Genomic DNA, 23311 nt, shown 5'->3' with positions numbered 1-23311 from the left:
CAGCTCTTGATACAAATACAACGAGATGTTTGGGTGACACAGCTAGGATGCCAATAGAAAGTTCAAAATCCTTTGGACACTTAAAAACTCAAAAGGATCTCCCTTTGGCTAGGTTTGGAGAGCAAAGAGAAAAATAAGACTGAAAGTGAGGCTAAAGTAGTGGCTCTTCTTTTTCCTCCCAAAGCAATTTTTTTCTTAAATATTTGGTTGGAAGGCTTCTATTCTAATCTGCCAGATACTCAAATCCCTGAGTTCTGGACTGGTCTATTTTATGCAAAATCTCTAGAGAAGGAGTGAATATCTCCAGCTAATATTGACACATTTCCGTACGGTATCATTTCATCTTATACGATGACTTGTAAGGACTTCTAAATTAAGCAAGGACTTTTGATATCTACTGTAAAACCTTTACTGATTTGATAGAGGTATTTAGATCTTTTTCATGCTTACTTAATATCTCCGATTGATTCAATTAAGACGTTCAAGTTTATAATGCTTGTTATGTGTTAGGGGAATTGGGAGCAGGGGCAAGAATAAACATTTCTATGGGGTCTACTGCATGCCAAACATTGTGCTAAGCACTTTATAAATATCTCATTTGATCCTCACAACAACCCTGTAAGGTAGATGTAATTTTTTTGTTAATATTTCCGTTTTACAGTTGAGGAAACTGAAGCAAACAGAGGGTAAGTGCCTTGCCCAGGATCACATAGCAAGTAGGTGTCTGAGGCCAGATGTCTTCTTGACTTCCTGACTTCAGGTCCAGCATTCTACACACTGAGCCTCCTACTTGCCTGACTCCCTTACACTTGCAAAAACATATTGTTGGATTTGTTTTCTAATCTATTCAGTTATCCTCTTCCACTTCATGGCTGCATTCATCCATTTCACATATATGAATGATTGGTAACTGTGGTTTTCCATCCATTGTACCTTCATACTCTGCCCCCCATCCCCCCTTTGCCCCTTACATTTTTCTTTTAGAGGCATATGAGGGGTTCAGGGAGCACTAGCAGTATGGTGTGAGGGCTTGCTGAGCCCTTTTCAAGGCTGCTGTAAAAATAAGCACCCCAACATACAGAGGAGAGTCTGCTATCACAGGTTCTTTGATCTGCTTTTCTAAATGGAAAGGCAACTTTTGGGGGGGCCAACAATCACTTTAATCAAGCACATGTATCCTTCACTTAGTTTAAGGGAAAAAGTCAGCACCCTGAACTTCAGAGAAAATACAGAGACATAAAGATCAACAGACAGGGCTTCCAGCTGCCTGACATAAGCAACACATACATCATAGATCAACAGACAGATCCAACTGTCTGACCATTACATACATACATAGTTTCCAGAGAAAGATGTACCAACATCTGGGTTTTCAAAGACTGGGCACTCCTTAAGGGCTGCCTAGAGCCCAGTCTGACCCAACAAACACTTCCAAAGAGTAAGCCCCAAAACAAAACCTCATCTCAGAGTATATATACATTTTTCAGAGCCAGAGGGCATCACAACCCTTAAAAACCAGTGCCTCATTAGAAAATTAACAAAAGGTGTGGGCCTCTCCTAATCAAGCTCCCTGGAATGGGCAGGCCCATTAATGGGTGGGGATCTTTAATCTCTCTTATTAGCATTACAGCTGCTCATTTACCTTTGGTGTCTCCCTTTCACTCTCCTCTCATCTGTGGCTCCCAGAAATTGTAGCATGCTCAAAGGCTATACCCTGGTAAAACTATCTCATCAGACAGGCTAAACCAGATTGAGGGTAACTGACAGGTTTCAAACTGTCAGTGAGTTAGGGGGATGTCTATCCCAAGCATATGAAGACTTTCTCTGATGGAATGGGTAGATGAGAACAACTTGTTCTAATGGCCATGAAGGGGTGGAAATAGGAGCTGTGGAGCACTTAGAGCTTGGTCAGACACTGAATACACCAAGGTCATCCATTGCACCCCAGGCCATTGCCAGTCATCTTAACTTTTGTCTTGCCATTGGACTTCAATGACTCAGGAAGAGAAAGTGAGGTTGAAGACTCTGTGCAACCTGCTTCGCTTGGATATATGCCCCAGGAAGACATACCTCTCTTACTGCATAATTTTCACCTGAGGGCACATCTATATTCTTTAAAACAAAACAAAAGAAAAAGCTGCTTCCTCCAGAGATGGTTCAGCTGCCCTTACTATAAGAAATGCCTTACTACTTATAACGGTCCCTCTTTTCATTCCTTTTGTCAAAAATTTCCACCATTCCACCTTCAAACAGTAGGGATAATTCCTCTTCCCTTAATTATTCCCTTCATTCCCTTCATTTGTTTTTTCCTCTTTGAAGGCTAGTTTGAACAGACAAAATATTTTTAACATTCAATCTAATTGTGAAGAATTTTTAAAATGTCTACTATGTGCAAAGTATTGTACTAGGTTATGGAGATACAAATACAAAAACAAAGCAGTTTCATTTTCAAAAAGCTTGAATTCTACTGGGAAAAGAAAGTACACATAAATATAAGCTTAGTACAAAATCAATATAAAGTAATAAGGGAGGTAGGGTAAGAAGAATATAAGAATTCCTACGTGGGAAATGAGAAATGAGGAGACTTGAAGGGGCCTAAAGATTCTAAGAGGTGGAGATGAAGGGGGAAACAGCAAGTAAGTCAATTTGGCAGGAAAGTAGAATATATCAAAGGGAATAATGAACAATAAACTTAGAAAGGTAGATGGAAACCAAAATGTGAAGGGATTTAAATGCCAAACAAAGAGGAGGCAAGAGGGAGTCATTGGAGCTTCTTTAGCATAAGAGTAACATGAATATTTAGTCAAGAGATCTATGGTAATACTTCAGTTGGGTGGTCAATTTGAAAACTAGGTTATAGAAGGTTAAGAAGTAAAAGGAGAAGGAGTAATGGAGGAAACAAGTATAGATGACTTTTTCTAGTCTGGCTGTGAAATGAAGGAGGAATATAGTTGATAGCTTTAGGGGATGTCAGATCTAAGCAAATTGTTTTTTTTTTTAAGGAAAGAGGAGATCTGGGCATATTCTTAGGAAGTATGGAAGGATCCAAGGGATAGCTAGACAGAAGAATGAGAAGAAAAAGGCAAATAGGAAGATGGAGAGGGCTACGGAAGTGGGGAGGGAGGGATGACTGAAAACGTAAGATCCTGGAGGTGGAATAAAGTTCACAAGCAGAAAGATTGGCTTGGTAAGGAGAAAGGGTACTTCTTCAGAGTGAAGGAAAGAGAACTATGGATGATGTTGAAGTAATCTGAGGTGTAGAATTGTAGAGAACAAAGAGTTCTCAGATACAATTTTCTCAGAAAAGTAAGACACAAGACACTCAATGAAAGGGACACTTGCCCTAGCTATACTTTCCTTTCCCATCTTGATAACTTGGTGAAATCAGTTTCCTTTTCCTATCAAAGCTATTGTCTTGCCAGCCACAGCCTTGAATCACTCCCATAATCCTCTGCCTTTACTTGAAAAACTCATGAAACTGTACTAGCTGGATTTGCCACAAATTTGTTACATAATCTCAATTGGATCCTCAACACAGAAAAACAAGCCTTTTATTCCTCACTAATTGATTCACCACAGCATTTTACAAGCTGATATATTCTACCACAAATCTTTTATAGGTCCTTTTATCCCTACTCTCTGAGCTCAGAGACTCTTGACTCCTTCCCTACTGTCTACAAATACGCGCATGTCTTAAACCCTTCCTTGAACCAGTTATCTCTACCAGCTATTGTTCCATATCTCTCCTTCATTTTGTGGCTGAACTCCTTGAGAAGGCCATCTACAATTAATGTCTCTACTTCCTATCTAATTTTCTCCCTAACTCTCTGCATTTTAGCTTCCATTCTCATCATTCAGTTGAAATGACTATCTTCAAAGTTACTAATGATCCTTTAATTGCTAAAGTAATGGTGTTTTCCTCACTCTGTCCTTCTTGTCCTCTTGCTAGCCTTTGACCTTGATAATCACTTTCTTTTCCTTGATACTCTCTCCTCTAGGTTTTTATGACTACTCTCTTCTGGTTTTCTGACCTGACTGCTCCTTCTCAGTTTTGCTTGTTGGATCTTCATCCAGGTCACACCCACTAGAAATAGGTGTCCCCCAGGGTTTTGTGTTGTGCCTTCTTCTCTTTTGCCTTTATAGTATTTCACTTGGTGATCTCATTAGCTCCCATGGATTTATTTTTTCTATGTTGATGATTCTCAGCTCTACTTACACAGACCTCACTTCTCTACTGACCTCCAGACTGTCATTTCTAGCTGTTTGTTGGACATCATGAATTGAATATCCCATGGACATCTTCAACCCATTTGTCCAAATCTGACCTTGTCTTTCCCATCAAACCCTCCCTTCTTCTCAAATTCCCTATTATCGTCAAGAGTATTAACATTCTCCCAGCCTCCCAAACTAGGGGCTGTCCTTGATTTTTCAGTCTCTCTCAGCCCCACATCTAGATCTGTAGCCAAGCCCTGTGAGTTTGACCTCTGTGACATGTCTTGCATATGCTCCCTTCTCTGGTACTGCCACTGCCATTGCTGCAGGCTGTCATCATCTCATGAACTACTGAAGTAGCCTGCTGGTTGGTATCCCTACCACAATTCTTTCCCCACCTATATTCAGCTGCCAAATTAATCTTCCTAAAGTGCAGGGCTAATCACGCCACTCAATAAACTCCATTGGATCCCTATCACCTCCAAGATCAAATATGAAATCCTTTGTTTCAGATTCAAAGCCCTTCATAACCTGACCCCTTTCTACCTTTCCAGTCATCTTACACTCAACTCATGCCCATGTACTCTGTGTTCTAGTGATATTTGGCTCCTTGCTCTTCCTTGATGAAGGCCCTTCATCTCCAGACTTTAGGCATTTTCACTGGCTTTCCCTCATGCTTGGAATGCTCACTCTCTTCATCTGGCTCCTGGCTTCCCTGAAATCTTTTAAGTTCCAGCTAACTCCCACCTTCTGCAAGAATCCTTTTATCATCCCCCTTAATATTAGTGCCTTCCCTCTGCTGGTTATTTCCACTTTATTCTGTCTTATTTGTATATAGTTATTTTTCCGTAGTTTCCCCAACTAGACTCTGAGCTTCTTTAAAGTGGCAAAATTTTGCCTTTCTTTGTGACCTCAGTGTTCAGTATAGTGTTTAGCTATTGACATTCACTATGAGCCAGGAGGGCCCAAATTACAGCCATTAAGTCGTGCTTGGGCAGAGACCTATTGTGGTCCAATCTAGGAGCTCCAGAATCACAGAGGATCTTCCCTTCTTAGTTTAATTTTTTTTTAAATTAAAGGTGCCATCCTTTGATACACTTCTTTAAGAGTCCTGTTCACTGAATGGGCATTACCTTACTCAGAGTGAGAACCTGAAAAGACCTTAGCCTAAGAGGGCTAAGGTCTCCCACTGCATCCTGGGCCACCTCCAGTCGTCCTGATGAATATCTGGTCACTGGATCCAGATGGCTCTGGAGGAGAAAGTGTGGCTGGTGAACTTGCATAGCCCACCCTCCCTCAAATTAAAGTCAACTGCAAGTCATGTCCTCATCTCCCTGATGTCATGATCCTTTTCAAAAATGAAGGACAAACACAACAACCACAACGACAACAACAGTATTTAGCACACAGTTGGTGATGGGGTGTTTGGGTCCCTGTGCTTGGACCCCAATTCCAAGATCACATTTCTCCCTAGCTTCAAAACACTATTTCTCCCTGCTCAAGGACACTATGCCTAGCAATAACTCATGAGTGGGCCCCTGTAAGACAAACTATATTTCCCTATCTCAAGAACAAGCTGACCTCTGAAGAAATTCTCTTGTAAAAACAGGACTGTCTTGTAACCAAGGAATTATCATATATTGATTTCCAAAGTTATCATAGTCTACCCAGAGGTCAAGCTATAGATGTCAGCTCTCAAAACTGTCTTAACTACAGACATAACAGACCAAACATACATCCCTGAAAAATCTCTTCCCCTGGTTTCCAGTAGTGAATGACACTTGTGACCAAAGTTGTAAGTTATCACATAATTAGCACATCTGCCAGATAATCCACTACTTTTCCTATATAAGTTTTAGCATCATTCCTGTTAGGTTGCAGGTTTCTTAAAGAATGCAAATTCCCTAAGGAGCTCTGCCCACCATATTGACATTAAAATAAACCTTTGCCACCTTGACTTAAAGAATGCTTGAGTTCATAAATTCATTCCAGACAACCCTCTCCTGTACTTCATTCCTTGCGGGGAGGTCCCTGAACCTCTCCAACTACATCATTAGGTATTAATTTAGTGCTTATTGACTTGATTTCACATAACAGTTTCATCCATAAACTCTCCTGAGATGAGAAAAGTATAGTTGAATTTCACACCAAATTTTCTGCAGATTAATTTTTCCCTCCACTGCTTTTCATTTTTTGTCAGTTAAGCATTTATTAAGAGTAGGAGACTAACCAGTAAGTTGTTACAACAGTCTGGGTATCAGACGATGTGAGCCTGCACCAAGGGTATAGCAGGGTTGGAAAAGAGAAACAGGCGTATGTGAGAAGTGTAAAAGCAGAATCAACAGAATGTGGCAGCAGATTGGCTATGGGGAAAGAGAGAGTAAGAAGTTGAAGATGACACTTAGGTTGGGAGTTTGGTTGAACTGGAAAGTGAAGGTGCTCTTGACAGTAATTGGGAATTTTGGAGGGTGGAACAGTTTTGGGGGAAAGATAATAAAATGAGTTTTAGACATTTTGGGTTTAAGATGTCTGCTGGAGATTCAGTCTGAGATGACCAATAGGCAGTTGGAGATTGGCACTGGAGATTAGGAGAGAAGTTAGGGATCAGTAAGTGAATCTGAAATCCAACAGTATAAAGATCATGGGAGCTGATGAGATCACCAAGTGAAATAATATAGTGGGAGAAGAAAATTGGGCCCAGGACAGAGTATTTGAAGGACTGTCACATTTGAAAGGGATTATACTTGTTACCTTTGCTGAAAGTTATGGAGAGAAAAATTAGGAATTGATGAAAGGAAAAAAAATTTCTAGCAATTAGGGCTATTCAAAGTAGCATGGATTGTTATGGATGACAGTGGATTATTTGTTGGAGTGCTTCAAGTATAAGATGGATGACCATTTTGTTAGATAAGATTACTGGTACCCTTTTAATGCTAAAATTCCATAATTCCATTTCCCATTTTTTTCACACTCAATATCTTATTTAATCTGAAAAGAATGGAGCTATATCTATAGCCTATGCCTTCTCATTTTTAAAAATAGTATTTTATTTTCCCCCAATTATATGTAAAAACTATTTTTTAACATTTGCTTTTTAAAGTTCTGAGTTCCAAATTCTCTTCCTCTCTCCCTTCCCTCCCTCCTTTCTGAGATGGTTTGTGATCTGATATGCTGCTATAAATATTTTGGAGTATATGGGAGTATATTTTTGTTATCGATGCTTTCCTTGGGGTATAAGTTCAGTAAGGGGTCTCTGATTCCAAGGGTCATTTTTAGTCACCTTGTTTGCATAATTTCAAATTGTATTCCAAAATGGTTGTACAATTTCACAGCTCTACTAATAATGTATTAGTGTGCTTATCTTTTTATAACCCCTCCAACACTGACTGCTGCCAAATTTTTTGTTATCTTTGCCTATTTGTAGGATGTGAGGTAAAATCTCAGGTTTGTTTTGCTTTGCATTTCTCCTGTTTTTAGTGATGTGAAGCATTTTTTCATGTGATTGTGAATATTTTGCCATTTTTTTTACAACTGTTTGTTTATATCCTTTTGACCATTTTTCTACTGGGAAATGGCAATTAGCCTTAAATATATTTCTATACAGATTTATTAATTGTTTACATGTCTTGGATACCAAACTCTTATCAGAGATTCCCTCCCCTCATCTGACCACTTAGCTTCTTATTCTGGAAGCATTAATATTATTTGTGCAGAAGCTTTTTAGTTCAAGTAATTAAAATTATCTATTTAATCTTTTACAGTTACTGCTATCTTTTGCTTGGTTAAGAATATTTCTTCTTCCCATAGCTGTAAGATGTATGTGGTCCGTTTTTCTTCCAATTTTTAAATCATGTGATCTTTAATATTAACATTGCCTATCCATTTAGAATGTATTGTGGAATATGCCATAAGGTGTTGATCTAAGCCTAGTTTCTGCTAGATTACTATCTTGTTTTTCCAGCAGTTATTATCAAATAAGGAGTCCCTTCCCCATCCCTCCCATTAATTTATGTTTTCCACTTTATCAAACACTCATCTATTGAGTTCTATTAAACCTCCCTTGTCTAGTTTGTTCCACTGATCTATTCTTCAACCCATACCTGATGGTTACTAGATCTGGAGGCCATATTTCCATCCACTGTTACTGCTTTTCCTGTTGATTTATTTAATACAAGGTCTTTGAGTTTTCTTATTCCCATGAACTTTGGTAGTGTCAGTCTTTCTCTCTTTTATTTTCCCTATCACTCACTTTCTGATTCCCTCCCCTCTGATGGTGGTTTCCCTGGGGTTTGGATCTCAAAGTGTTTCAGCCTCCTCCTATGCTGGGAAATTCATGGTTCACCAGCCTAGGTCTCTGTCTCAAGTGACTTTGTTTGGCAGAGCTGGTTCTAGCTAGATAGTATGCTCTTTCCCTCAGGTTTGGAGAAGTGCTGCAACCCTTTTATCTTCTCTCCATCTAAATCCTGAACACATAGTGTCCTGTCCCACTCCCTGTAATTCTTATTTCTTTGACCCAGTACTGGGAGTTTGGAGCTTTATTTTGATATGATGCTACAGGGTTGTCTGGCACTGGCTTAGCTGGTATAATGGGGTTGTTGGTCCAACCCTGTTAGTGCTACTGAGTTGTTCACCCTGGCACTGAGAGTTCAGAGCTTTGTAGAGCTGGTACTAGAGGGTTTTGGCTTCTGACAGGCTTTTTTCTTGAAGGGCTGTTTCTACTTTGCTGTTTATTGCAACTAAAGCAAATTTCCATAGCCTGTAGCTGAAATCACCACAGCACTGGAAAGGGGTAGGGAGATTAGAAAGTGAGGATGGGTTTGCCGTGAGCCTGTAGTGGGTCCTTGTGTCTATTAGTGCCAACTTGATGCTGTTAGGGGAGAGGTGCTGAGTGAGCTCTAGGTCAGTAAGCATCAATTCTTTTTTTTAAAAATATTCCTTTGCATTCTAGGTATCCTAGACTATGTAGATGAGCTGAAGTTGCTTTATCTTTAGGACATAATTTCTCTTTTGGAAAGATGAAGTTATAGGGATTAGAGAAAATGTCTAGTTCTCTATCTTGTTGCTCATGTGGCCCAGAAGACCTGTTAGTTGTTTATATAACTTGGATACTAAACCCTTACCAGAGATTTGATATTAAGATTCCCGCCCCCTACCCCCCGCCACCCCATTTAGCTGTTTGACTCTTGGTTCAATAGCATTTGTCGAGACACAGTGATATAAGGAGACAAGTTTTTGTTCCTCTCCACTGATGCTGACATGTGGCTCTGTGAGGGGGGCCTTGGTCATTGGCCTCTGCATTTGTTCTTTTGAATTATAGGTTAAGGGATTGGAGACTATAATCTTGAAGGTTTGAGGTTTCCAGAACCTCAGCATCCAGGACTTGTAGACAGCTAAGCATCAGTGCCCCAAAGAGCAAGGAATTCCCAAAGAGCAAGGAATTGTCATTGGTAGTGACTTTTGGTACCCAGCCCAGAGGTAGTTGAGATGAAGACTCACCAATTAGCAATGGATGCTGCCTATGGAAGAAAATTTGGTGGGCCCAGTGCTATATAAAAACCATTCCGATAGTGAATCCACTCTCCTCAGAGAATGATTTGGGAGAGATTATGCCTCCAAGGTGTTGGGGGGAAATGTTTGTACATTTGTTTTTGTGATATCTGCAAAGTAAATATTCTTTTGTAAATGCTAATTAATGTCAAATTCTTAAATGGAACTGGGGTGTTCGCTGCTGGCACCAAACCCTGGAAAGAAACAATCAGTGTTTGCTCAAACTGATGGCAATAGGAAAAAGACAACCTCAAATTCTTCAGTATACTCCAAGAACCCTTGGGGGATGATACAAACTACTTTGTTCTGGTAGAGTGAGCCAGAGCATACTGCTTACAAAGATAAAAATAAATAGAAATAGAAGTTGTAACATTTTCTCCTCATACCGCAATAGAGCATCTTTTCTATACAACTTTGTAGATCACTGTCATAAAGGATCATATTGAAAGAATTACAGAATTTCAGAGCTAAAAGGGACCATAGAAATTGTATAACATAGCCCTCTCATTTTACACATTAAAGAAATTATTTTATTTTATTTATTTAATTTTTTTTATTATTTTTTAAAATTTATTTATTTAACTTTTAACATTCATTTTCACAAAATTTTGGGTTCCAAATTTTCTCCCCTTTTGTCCCCTCCCCCCCAAACACCAAGCATTCTAATTGCCCCTATGACCAATCTGCTCTCTCTTCTATCATCCCTCTCTACCCTTGTCTCCAACTTCTCGTTTGTCCTGTAGGGCCAGATAACTTTCTATACCCCTTTACCTGCATTTCTTATTTCCTAGTGGCAAGAACATTACTCGACAGTTGATCCTAAAACTTTGAGTTCCAACTTCTTTACCTCCCTCCCTCCCCACCCCTTCCCTTTGGAAGGTAAGCAATTCAATATAGGTCAAATCTGTGTAGTTTTGCAAATGACTTCCATAATAGTTGTGTTGTATAGGACTAACTATATTTCCCTCTATCCTATCCTGTCCCCCATTACTTCTATTCTCTCTTTTGATCCTGTCCCTCCCCATGAGTGTTGACCTCAAATTGTTCCCTCCTCCCCATGCCCTCCCTTCCATCATCCCCCCCACCCTGCTTATCCCCTTATCCCCCACTTTCCTGTATTGTAAGATAGGTTTTCATACCAAAATGAGTGTGCATTTTATTCCTTCCTTTAGTGGAATGTGATGAGAGTAAACTTCATGTTTTTCTCTCACCTCCCCTACTTATCCCTCCACTAATAAGTCTTTTGCTTGCCTCTTTTATGAGAGATAATTTGCCCCATTCCATTTCTCCCTTTCTCCTCCCAATATATTTCTCTCTCACTGCTTGATTTCATTTTTTTTATTTTTATTTTTTATTAATTTATTTAACTTTTAACATTCATTTTCACAAAATTTTGGGTTCCACATTTTCTCCCCTTTTGTCCCCTCCCCACACCCCAAAACCCCAAGCGTTCTAATTGCCCCTGTCTGCCAATCTGTCCTCCCTCCCTCTCCACCCCTTTCCTTTGGAAGGCCAGCAATTCAATATAGGCCAGATCTGTGTAGTTTTGCAAATGACTTCCATAATAGTAGTGTTGTGTAAGAACTAATTATATTTCCCTCCATCCTATCCTGTCCCCCATTACTTCTGTTCTCTCTTTTGATCCTGACCCTCCCCATGAGTGTTGACCTCAGATTGCTCCCTCCTCCCCGTGCCCTCCCTTCCATCATCCCCCCCACCCTGCTTATCCCCTTATCCCCCATTTTTCTGTATTGTAAGATAGGTTTTCATACCAAAATGACTGTGCATTTTATTCCTTCCTTTAGTGGAATGTGATGAGAGTAAACTTCATGTTTTTCTCTCACCTCCCCTCTTTTTCCCTTCACTAAAAAGTCTTTTGCTTGCCTCTTTTATGAGAGATAATTTGCCCCATTCCATTTCTCCCTTTCTCCTCCCAATATATTTCTCTCTCACTGCTTGATTTCATTTTTTTAAGATATGATCCCATCCTCTTCAATTCACTCTGTGCACTCTGTCTCTATGTGTGTGTGTGTGTGCGTGTGCATGTGTGTGTGTGTTATCCCACCCAGTACCCAGATACTGAATAGTTTCAAGAGTTACAAATATTGTCTTTCCATGTAGGAATGTAAACAGTTCAACTTTTGTAAAGTCCCTTATGACTTCTCCTTGCTATTTACTTTTTCATGCTTCTCTTCATTCTTGTGTTTGAAAGTCAAATTTTCTTTTCAGCTCTGGTCTTTTCATCAAGAATGCTTGAAAGTCCTCTATTTCATTGAAAGACCAGTTTTTCCCCTGAAGTATTATACTCAGTTTTGCTGGGTAGGTGATTCTTGGTTTTAGTCCTAGTTCCTTTGACCTCTGGAATATCCTATTCCATGCCCTTTGATCCCTTAATGTAGAAGCTGCTGGGTCTTGTGTTATCCTGATTGTATTTCCACAATACTTGAATTGTTTCTTTCTAGCTGCTTGCAATATTTGCTCCTTGACCTGGGAACTCTGGAATTTGGCCACAATGTTCCTAGGAGTTTCTCTTTTTGGATCTCTTTCAGAAGGTGTTCTGTGGATTCCTTGAATATTTATTTTGCCCTCTGGTTCTAGAATCTCAGGCCAGTTTTCCTTGATAATTTCATGAAAGATGATGTCTAGGCTCTTTTTTTGATCATGGCTTTCAGGTAGTCCCATAATTTTTAAATTGTCTCTCCTGGATCTATTTTGCAGGTCAGTTGTTTTTCCAATGAGATATTTCACATTATCTTCCATTTTTTCATTCTTTTGATTTTGTTTTGTGATTTCTTGGTTTCTCATAAAGTCATTAGCCTCCATCTGTTCCATTCTAATTTTGAAAGAACTATTTTCTTCAGTGAGCTTTTGAATCCTCCTTTTCCATTTGGCTGATTCTGCTTTTGAAAGCATTCTTCTCCTCATTGGCTTCTTGAACCTCCTTTGCCAATTGAGTTAGCCTACTTTTCAGGGTGTTATTTTCTTCAGCATTTTTTTGGGTCTCCTTTAGCAGGGTGCTGATCTGCTCTTCATACTTTGTTTGCATGTCTTTGGTTACTCTTTCCAGTTTTTCCTCCAGTCCTCTAACATAACTTTCAAAATTTTCTGAGCTCTTTTTGAGCTTTTCCATGGTCTGATCCCATTGAGTAGGCTGGGATACAGAAGCACTTACTTCAGTGTCTTTCCCTGATGGTGGGCACCGCTCTTCCTCATCAGAAAGGAGGGGAGGAGAAAACTGTTCACCAAGAAAGTAACCCTCTATAGTCTTGGTTTTTTCCCCCTTTCTGGGCATTTTCCCAGCCAGTGACTTGACCTCTGAAGATTCTCCTCACACCCACCTCACCTCCTGATCCTCCCAGCCAGTGCTTGGGGTCTGAGACTCAAATGCTGCTTCCCAGCCTCAGGGCTTTGGGTGGGGGCAGGGCTGCTATTCAGTGTGAGATCAAGTTCAGCTGCCTGGGTGGGGGCAGGGCCGCCTCACGGGCTCAGTTCCCTCAGGGGGGTTATGCAGAGACCTTCAACAATGGATCCAGGCTCCTGCCTGTTTGGGGAGCCTCGGTCTGCTCCCGCCTCTGCTGTTGCCTCCCAAGGGGGCCTGATTTATGGGGGCACCCCACTCCCCTCTTGACCCACCAAAGAGACCTTCTCACTGACCCACGTCACCTGTGGGTGGAGGGACCCGTGCGGCTGCTGGAGATCCTGTCCCTGAGGCCCGCTCGGATCTGCTTCTCTCGGTGCTGTGGCCGCGGCAGGGCTGGGCTGGGCTCTGCGTCTGCAGCGTGACGGACCTTTTGCGAGAGGTTTGCGGGTCCCTCTGGAACCGAAATCTCCTTCGCTCCACTGTTCTGTGGCCTCTGCTGCTCCAGAATTCGCCGTGAGTTACTTTATACAGATGTTCTATGGGTTGTGGGTTTGGAGCTATGTGTATGTGCGTCTTTCTACTCCGCCATCTTGGCTCTGCCCCCAAGAAATTAGTTTTTACAGCTTCAATATGGCCCAAGTGATTTGAGCGAAGTTGCACAGCGAATTAGCAGCAGAATTGTCACTAGAACCCATGTCTCCTGACTCAGTCCAGAATTCCCATCTCCTCCATTTCTTTTACATGTAAAAACACAGAATGGCTTATTATGTATAAGAAAAATTTTTAACAAGTTACAATATAGCTAATGAAATGGCAAGGATCATATTGGAATAGTCCAGTGCCAAGTTTACAGAGCCCAAGGTGGAGAGTAGTTCTGTTTTCATGCTGGGAAAAAATACAATAAAGTCATGAAAGACCACAGGTATTGAGTAAAGAAGAAAAGGACCAAGATGCAGAGAGATCTATTCAGAAAACAGGTATGTGAAGAAGTTATCTATGCTCAGAGAAATAGAAGACAAATAAGTAAAGTATGGTCTTACATAGATGCATATGAATGTATATTATGTATGAGTATGATTATAGAGATATAAGTGTATGTATGCGTAAGTGTATGTATGTATGGTTATACATATGTATAGATGTTTTTCTAAGTACGTCTCTATATGTATATATATATACATACTTGCATATGTATATATATATATACATATATATACATACATGTATGTGTGTGTGTATCTGTGTATACATCCATGCTGAATTGTAGCCTTCTGGGTAGGAAGGGGGAAAAAGCACAAAGTAAAGAGTGTATAGCAGAGAGTAAAAGAAAACTTACAAGAAAGCAAAGAATAGATGGACAGCTCTCAAACCAATGTGTAGTACTTATTACATAAGCTTTCTTGAAATGGAAATTTAGTGATGGATGTTCTGAAGCCACTCTTATGTTCTGCTGTGCATATGGTAATGCTTTTATTTTCTTTTCTTATTTTGTAGTTGTTTCAATATTTAAGTTGATTTTCCTTTTTTTATTGTGTATTCAAGTTTTAGTATTTAAGTCTAAAATAAAAAAAAGAAAAGAGGTGATGGAAAGAAAAGTAGCTATCATTTTATTAAAATGTGGCTTTTGGATGGAGAGTGCTCAGCAGATGCCATAATCTCAGAGCAGAAGTATCTTTTGAGCCCGGAATTATTACGCTGACATATATTTACTAGAGAAAGCCAATATCTCTTCATATCTAAATAGGCTACGAGAATGCAAATTGCGTTTTGCTTTATTTAATACTGACTGAAAAGATAGTATGCTGATTTCTAGTTGCCTAAATGGTTGACCAGCCAGCTACTGTAGTCTCCAAACAGATCACAATTTGACCACCGTGACTGCAGTACAGCTTTAGTGAATACCCTACCATTGAATAATGCTTGCTTGATTAATGCTGGAGTTCCTTCAGAATCTTGTTTTGAACACAGAACTTTTTGACTTAAAGGTTAACTAGAGTTATATATTTATGTCCAGAGTTGAAAAAATGATTATTTGTAACAATGTCCTAAATGTCCATTAGATGAGAGAATTTACTCATTGGAAGAGAAGTCCAGGGTTACAACCCCACTATTCAGAGAAGCAAGGTATTTTTTGGAATACATTTAAAAAATTCATGATAATAGCTTCCCTTCTTCCTTCTCAGATAGTCATCCTTTATAACAAGTATTATTTTTTAGAGAAGAAAATAAAAGATGAAAAAATGAATAACTGATCAATACATTAAAAGTCTGAAAATATTGTATCACACTGTATCACATTTGTGAACTTCCCGCTTCTGCAAAGGGGTGTGGTAAGGGTATCTTTTTATATCTTTTCTTTTGGGCTGTATTTGTTCTGTGTTTCTTTTCGTAACACTTTTGATTTGTTTTGTGGTTTCTTTTCCATTAAATGTTGTTTCAGTCATTGTGAATATTATCTTCTTTACTTTCCTTACTTCACTTTGTATCAGTTCATGTAGATCTTTCCACGCTTATTCATATTTATAACATTTGTCATCTCAAACATCATAGTAATATTTCATGACATTCATATACCATAATTTGTTTAGTCATTCCCTGATCAATTGGATTTGTTGCTAATTCTTTGCTATCATAAAAAAGAGCTGCTATAGAAAATATTTTGAAGTACTCTATGGGGACTTTTTTTCCCTATAACTGGCCTCTTTAGGTTTTAACCTAGTAATGGTTCAAAGTGCATAAACATTTTAGTTACTTTGTCTAGTATATATATATACTGCTTTCCAAAATAGTTTCCAAAACTGTGCTTTCACAGTTCCATCAATAATGCACTAGGGTGCCTATCTTCCCACAAAGCCTCCAACATTTTCATTTTACCAATTTTCAGAGTATGAGTTACAATCTCAGGATTCTTGTAATTTTCATTAAAGAATACCTTGAAGCATTCTTTCATATGGTTAATAGTTTACAATTCTTTTTTTGAGAATTGTCCATTTGTTTCCTTTGATCATTTAAATACTGAGCAATGACTTTTGGTCTTAAATACATCTGTAAAATTTTAAAATAACGGGTTATTTTAAGGGTACCAAACCCTTGCCAGAGAAATGTGATGGATTTTTCTCCCCATTTGACTACTTCCCTTCCTATCATAGGTGCATAACTTTTATTTGTGCAGAAGCTTTTCAGTTACAGAAAATTATTTTTAAAAATGATTACTGAAACTTGAGAATATTCTAGAACTCCCTATGTCTGCATTCTCAAGGTAGCAATTAAATTAATATTTATTTGTTTATTTATCCTCACCAAAAATGATTCTTTTGCCTCAAAAAGCAGGATCAATAAGTAAGTGTAAAGGTGCACTTCAGGGCTAGACATCAAAGTTTAGATTTCCTTTATACAATGAAGGTAAAAAAAGGGTTGTTTCTCTTTGGATACAAGGAAGCTTTCATGAATTTAAACAGAATCTTTCCCTAGTCCATTACTTTTCCTTTAGCCTCTTTTCTTTCTTTTTCAGTTTTGAAACCGGAGCTAACCACTTTACTTATGAAGTTTTCTCCACATTTATTGGAATCCTTTGTCTCCTCTTTGTCCTCTTGGCATGCTCTGCCAATCCTCAGCTTTGGATTACTCTCTGAGTCTACCTTCTCTGCTTATTCTCATGAACTGTTGAAATCTGCTTAAAGAATTTGTGCAACAGGTTTTACTAAGTCCACTACAAATTCACGTTATCCGATTTCAACGGAACCCTTATTATTACATCACAATCATAAGATCACAGATTTAGAGTGAGAAAGGACATTAAAGGTCACTGAAAATGGATCAACTATCACCCAAAGAGATAGTTCATCTAGGACAGGTGATCTGAACTCATCAATGACAGCTAAGAGTTTTCCTTATTTCACTTGTGTGTACAACTGGCCATACCCCAAAACTTTACTCTCAGTGGAGAGAGATATCTCTACTTTTGCCTTTGATTCTATCCGTTTTCATCTTCTCCAGAAGCTTACCCATTGAAAAGGAGGCAGAATAAGAGGAAATGAGCATATCTCTATCTATATCCTTATTCCTGTTGCCTATAAATATGGCCTCCATCCCTTAAAAAACAAACAAACAAAACCCTTCATTTGACCTTACCATGTACTCAAAATATCATCTTAGATATTTCTGCCATTTTATTACCAAAACTCCTTGGAAGTAGCATCTTTACTTCTTCATTACCCATTCATTCATTTACTTTAGCCCCTTGAAATATGGCTTTTGATCACTCTGGAAAGCAGTTTGGAACTATGTCTCCAAAGTCACTGGAAAGTCTATACAGTTTAACCAAGTGATATGAAGTCATTATTAGAGCTATGCTCAGAAATTTAAAAAAAGAAGAAGTTCCAAAAGTACAAAAAAGGATTGGACCTATTTTTTGTTGTAGAAAAGAACTGAAAGTACAGGGATACCCATTAACTGGTAAATGATAGTATATGAATCTAAGGGAATATTATTATGCCCTAGAAAATGACAAAAGGTAAGATTTCAGAGACATCTGGGATACATATGAATTGATAGAGCATGAAGTAAGAAAAACTGGGACACTTCATAAAATAACAATAGCATTGTAAAGGAAAGCAAATTTGGAAGATTTAAGGGTACTGACCAACCATGACTCTAGAAGACTGACAAAGAGGTCAAGGTATAGAATAAGATATGCATTTTTTTAAGATAAGGTCACTGTGAGAATTGACTATGCATAATTATTACAGGTTATTAATTAATTAATTATTAAATGATGAACAGATTTCAGGAAAATATGTTTTATTCCTCCACTCTACCAAAGTGGGATGGAGGAGAAATAGGAAGGAAAAGAGATTGACAATAGGGTTGCCAAAAAAAAAAAAAGGAAATAAAATCATTGGAACATTACCTAAAACTGCACAGAATATAACAGAAAGAATGACAGACGGAAAGAGAAAAGGAAGATAACTTTGAAAGTTTCATGTCAAATTTAATACTTAAAAGGAAAAACAAGCTGTATCTAATAGAGATTCATACTATAAATAAAACAATCTTTTATTTCTGCTATATACTTCATGTAGAAATGCTCATTTTATCTGTGGTTTGGGGTTTTTTTTTGTTAATTCAGGAGAAAAAAGGTAAAAAAAATGAATATGGCTTTTGACCTTACCACTAAAAAAAGCTTCCCTTTCAAACATTAGCAATGATTTCTTAACTGTTAATTCTAATAGCTTTTTCTTAGCCTTCATTCTCCTTGAACTCTTTGCAACTGACAGTGTTGCTCACCTCCACCTCTTGGATAATTTCTACTCTCTTGGTTTCTGTGATCTTGCTTACTTCTGGTGCTCCTAGCCATCTGTTTGTTGCTTCTTACTCTCTTTCCACAGGATTCGGAGCTGCATGGGAGCTTAGAGGTCATTAAGTCCAAACCTTTCATTTAACACATGAGGAAATGAGGATCAAATAGGTTAAGTGTCTTGCTCAGGATCAAACAATAATTAAGTATCAGAGATGAGATCTGAACACAGACCTTCCTGATTCCAAGTCTGGCATTCTTTCAACCATGCCAGGATTCATTATCATGTAGCTCTCACTTCTGAAATAGATCTTTTGGTGATCTAATTTTTTCCAGTGGATTCAACTATCAGTGCTATGTAGGCAACTGATGAATCTGTATACCTGGCGCCTAACTGACTACAAAATTCTAGTCTCACGCAAATAAATGACTGTTAGGGACATCCACCCTGGCAATACAAATAACACAATGCAGCATGATGTTATTTGGTGGATTTCTAAGTCAATATGTGGCCAGCAAAGATCCAGTTCTCTATCTATATCTGTCAAAATAATCTTGAAGAAACAGGTCTAAACTCACCACTCAAAATTCCCTACTCAAAAGTGTTTAGTGAGTCCTGATAGCCTCAAGGACAATTTACAACCCACTAATCCTGGCATTTACGATTTTCTACAATCTGGCTTCAACCTACATGTTCAATCTTATTTTATATCATATCTCTTTACATACTCAAAGTCCCAACCAAATTAAATTATGGTCTCTTCTACTGATATTTCATTCAAGGATAATAAGTAGCAGAGAAGGGGAAAATTTGTTTTGACTTGCTGAAATTTGATTTTATATTTTCTGTCAGTTTGAAGAATCTTATTAATTAAAAATCCATTTTTGAGTGCTTACAATGTGTTCAGTCTTATATTGGGTGCTAAGATGTCTAATATTTGTCAGACATTGGTCCCTGTCCTTCACGGGTACATAGTTTACATCCTAGTAGTACATATATAAGACATATACTCAAATAAATATGACAAAATTAAGTATAACTGCTTAGAGGGTTGAAAAATTATACTATATTGGTTTGGAAGACAGAGATCACAAGTAAATAAAAAGGAAAGCTTCATGGAATTTCAGCAGGGCCTATAAGAACAGGTAGCCTTTCAAGAGTGGATGGGACATGATATTTCAGGATAAAGGCCCAGAGGTGAAAACGTGTATGGTATGTTTGAGAAACCATGATTATTCTTTTTTAGTGACAGTATAAATACTCTAAGCTAAGATGCTTGTACAGAATCTTCAACTCCGAGGAGTTCTATCTGTATAGTGTCTAAGATTCCTTAGGTCTTCAAGAATATACAAGGGGAAATAAGATAAGTTAAAGTGGGAAAGAAAGGTGAGCCACCTTATAAAAATATGGTTGTAAATATGTTAGTTGCTTTTAAAAAGTCACTTCTGCTCTCTGAATCTTACTAAATGATCTAATAAAACATGAAAAAGCTAAAGGTCTGCAAGTGCTGAGATTATCCATTAGGATGAATTAGTAGCAGGGGAAGACCAATCACTTTCCAGGACCTCATTTCTGGAGAGTGGAGACACAGGGAACCTCAGAATTAAGCTCTCAAAGAAGGACTTAGTGTCTTATGCGGCTGATTTCTTATCTTAACAACCAAATCACCTTATGAGTCCTCTTCCCATCTATAGATAAACAGGCCAGGGGACCTTTCTTTCCTCAAGGAGTCTCTCCCTCTGATTTCCTTAGAATACATGCACCTGACAGGCATCCATTGTACCAGTGATCCAGAGGAAGGTAGGCAAACATGCACAGAGTGCAATATAATAATGTAAGATAGGTTATTCCATGTGATTCTGTTAGTACAAAATAACAACATACAGAGATGAACTGTTTCCTTGTAAAAGGTCTATTGACAAGGCTTCATATTCCAGCAATAACCTCATATATGATTCTTACCTGGTACTGGCAAGGATGTATGTCCCTCATCACGTAGCATTTGAATAAAGATTTTTTTCAAGTCTGAATTCAGAGCAGAAGTTCCAGAGAAGTTGTAAGGTATAATTAGCTCAGGGTGTGTACGTAAGGACAAGCTTAGACTAGGTGCATCTAGAATCTTAGAAGAGTAGTCGATGGCCATAAAAGCTATAGTAGTACAAATCAGAGGTATCAGAATCTGTGCTGTTATCATCTTCCACTCTCGCCAACTATACATAACCTTCTTCACTAACATGGCAAAGAACTGCTGGCAGTGAAGACGAAGCTATAATAAAAACAGGAAAGACACAGTATAAACAATATTTCCAGATTTAAACATATACATCCAGCTGAAAATCTTTAAAGCATATGATCTGAGTGTAATTTTGCCGAAGAAAGAGAACACATGAAATACGCATGTCCCTGAACAGATGTCTACAGACTAAATACCTTTCAAAATACACTTTGTTTCTATAAAATAATAATTTATCATATAGATATACTATATATGGTATATCATGTATAACATACTTATGATAATCATTTAATAATTTATATTGAGTTACTACCATATGTAAAATACTGAACCTCACCAGAACTCTAGTCCAAAGGACATCTCTACCTGGATGTCCAAAATGGAAGACATTATCTTCCTGCTAAATGTATTCCTCCTTCAAACTTTCCTGTTGAGGGCATCAGGATCTCTCCGTTCCCCCAGGTTCCTAACCTCCAAGTCATTCTGGCTGATTTCTCTCCTCTACCTCCTCTCTCCTATACAATGAGTTCCCAGATCCTGTTGATTCCACCCTCCATAATATCTCTTGCTTCTTCCTCCATAATGTCTCTTGCTTCTTCTAGCTCCTCCTTTTCTCTCTCACGGTTTTCACTCCAATTAATGTCTTGTCCAGACTACTATAATAGTCTCCTAATGGGTCTCCCTGTTTCCAGCAGATACTCTCTGTAATCTATCTGCCATACCCACTCCAAACTTTTTGAGTGAATCTGGCCAGGTTAATATTCTTCTTAGAAACCTTCAAATGATTTCCTATTGCATCTCGGACAAAGTACAGTAGTTAAGCCTGGCTTTTAGGGCCCTCTACAATCTGACTGCGTACTATTTCTTCAACCTTATTTCATATTATTTCTCTTCACAGATTTTACACTCCATACAATCTGGTTGACTAGTTGCTCTGTGCAGTCATGCAAATTACTCGTCATACCTAGAATGCATTACCGCCTCTATGTAGGTCCTCAGAATCCTTTATTTTCCTTTAAGAGTGAATTCAGGTACTGCCTGAACTCAAAAGAGGAGCTGTTGGCACAGCAGATAACATGCTGGGCCTGGAGACAGGAACACCTGAGTTCAAATCTGTCCTTAGATACTAAAAAACTGTATGACTCTATGCACCTCAGTTTCCTCAACTGTAAAATGGGGATAATGAATGTTCTACCTCACAGGGTTATTGTGAGTTTCAAATGAGGTGATATTTGTAAAAAGTGCTTAGCGCAGTGTCTGGCACATAGTAGGCGCTACGTAAATGCTTATTTCTTGCCTCTTCCTTTCCCTTCCCTCTACCTCTTCCACAAACCTTTGACTCATCCATCCCATTACTAGTGCTCTCCTCAAATGAGTTTAGATTTTATTACTTTCACACACATGTGTACATGCATACATATATGCACATATACATATATACATGCACATATACTTTAAGTCAATAAATTGTAAACTCTTCAAGTTGGAATTTTTACTTTGGTCTTTATATCCCCAGAGTTTAGCACAAAGTGCCCAAACCAGGCACTTAAGAGAGGTTACTTGTGTACACTTTGTGTCTTTTCAGTGGAAGGCAAGAATCTCAAAGGCAGGGGATCTTTCTTTTCTCTTTATGCTCCTATGTGCCTAATAGAGGGCCATGAAAAAAGTAAATATTTACGTGAATGTTAAATTGAATCTAACCTCTAACTTGTGTTGGAATCCTGGCTTTAATACTTATTTTGTGAATGCCCATGAGCAAGTCACTGAACCTGTTTCTTCCTATGTAAAATGAGGATTAATTACATTACTTCACAAGGTGATCATTTTGAGGAAAGTGTCTTAAAGAATTAGTTAAATGTGAGTTGTTATTATGGTGGGATAGTGGGGAGAAAGAATAGTGCCTGCCTTCAGGGAGCTTGCAATCCATCTGGGAAGACTAGATGGATGCATATTAAAAATAAAAAACAACATGAATTAAACATTACCATGATGCAGTAATGAGACAACAGTACAGAAGATGGTCTTTCCGCAGAAATCTTCAACGAAGGCTAGACGAGCACTTAGTAGAGATTTGAGTAAGTTACTCATTGGACTACATTGCCTCTGAGGTCCTTTCTAATTCAGAGAAATCTGTGATTTTAGATCACAATATAATATAGAATAAAATAACAATTAATTGGTATTTTTTGTGCTCTGAATTCAGAGGAAGCATCTGTTATAGGCTGGAATGGTCAGGAGAGGTTTCATGGAGAAGATAGGATTTGAAAAATGAGTAAAACTTGGTTTAGTGAGAAAGGAGGGGAAATTATGTCAGATGGGAAATGCTGGTGACAGAAGTGAAGTTGTGCTTAGGAAACAGTGAAGATGCCAATTTGATTGAAAAGCTCAGTACCACAGTAAAGAATATTGAGATGTGTGGGGCCGGAATGTCAAGGTTCAATGACAAGGAAAGGTGTTTGGATGTTAATAAATGAAAAATAGGCAGGTTTTCCTCCCTCAGAGATCACTAGTTAGGCTATTTGACTAAATTGTAAAAACCCAATAGTTTTTTAAGAAGATGACTTCTTTGATTAACCTCCACTAAGAGTGCTAAGCTTCAGTTTCTGCTCCCTAAAAAGTCAAACCAATCGGATCTCGCTGTCTAAAACTACAATGACA

At 38.4% G+C, this 23311-nt stretch overlaps 1 protein-coding gene across 3 annotated transcripts in view; it reads right to left on the bottom strand.

Moving 5' to 3' along the window:
* The window catches only part of LOC140497038 (phospholipid-transporting ATPase ABCA3-like), a 243056-nt gene that overhangs the window by 32434 nt on the left and 187311 nt on the right, over nt 1-23311 (bottom strand). For all 3 annotated transcript variants that reach the window (XM_072597544.1, XM_072597554.1, XM_072597562.1), the window contains one exon: nt 20380-20683. In XM_072597544.1, the coding sequence (XP_072453645.1) occupies nt 20380-20683 (304 nt within the window). The remainder of the gene's footprint in view (nt 1-20379; nt 20684-23311) is intronic.

The sequence above is a fragment of the Notamacropus eugenii genome, chromosome 1 (genome assembly GCF_028372415.1).
Source record: "Notamacropus eugenii isolate mMacEug1 chromosome 1, mMacEug1.pri_v2, whole genome shotgun sequence".
In the NCBI taxonomy this organism is placed as follows: Eukaryota; Metazoa; Chordata; class Mammalia; order Diprotodontia; family Macropodidae; genus Notamacropus; species Notamacropus eugenii.
Note: the sequence above shows the minus strand (reverse complement) of the source record. Positions and strands in the feature narration are given on the sequence as shown.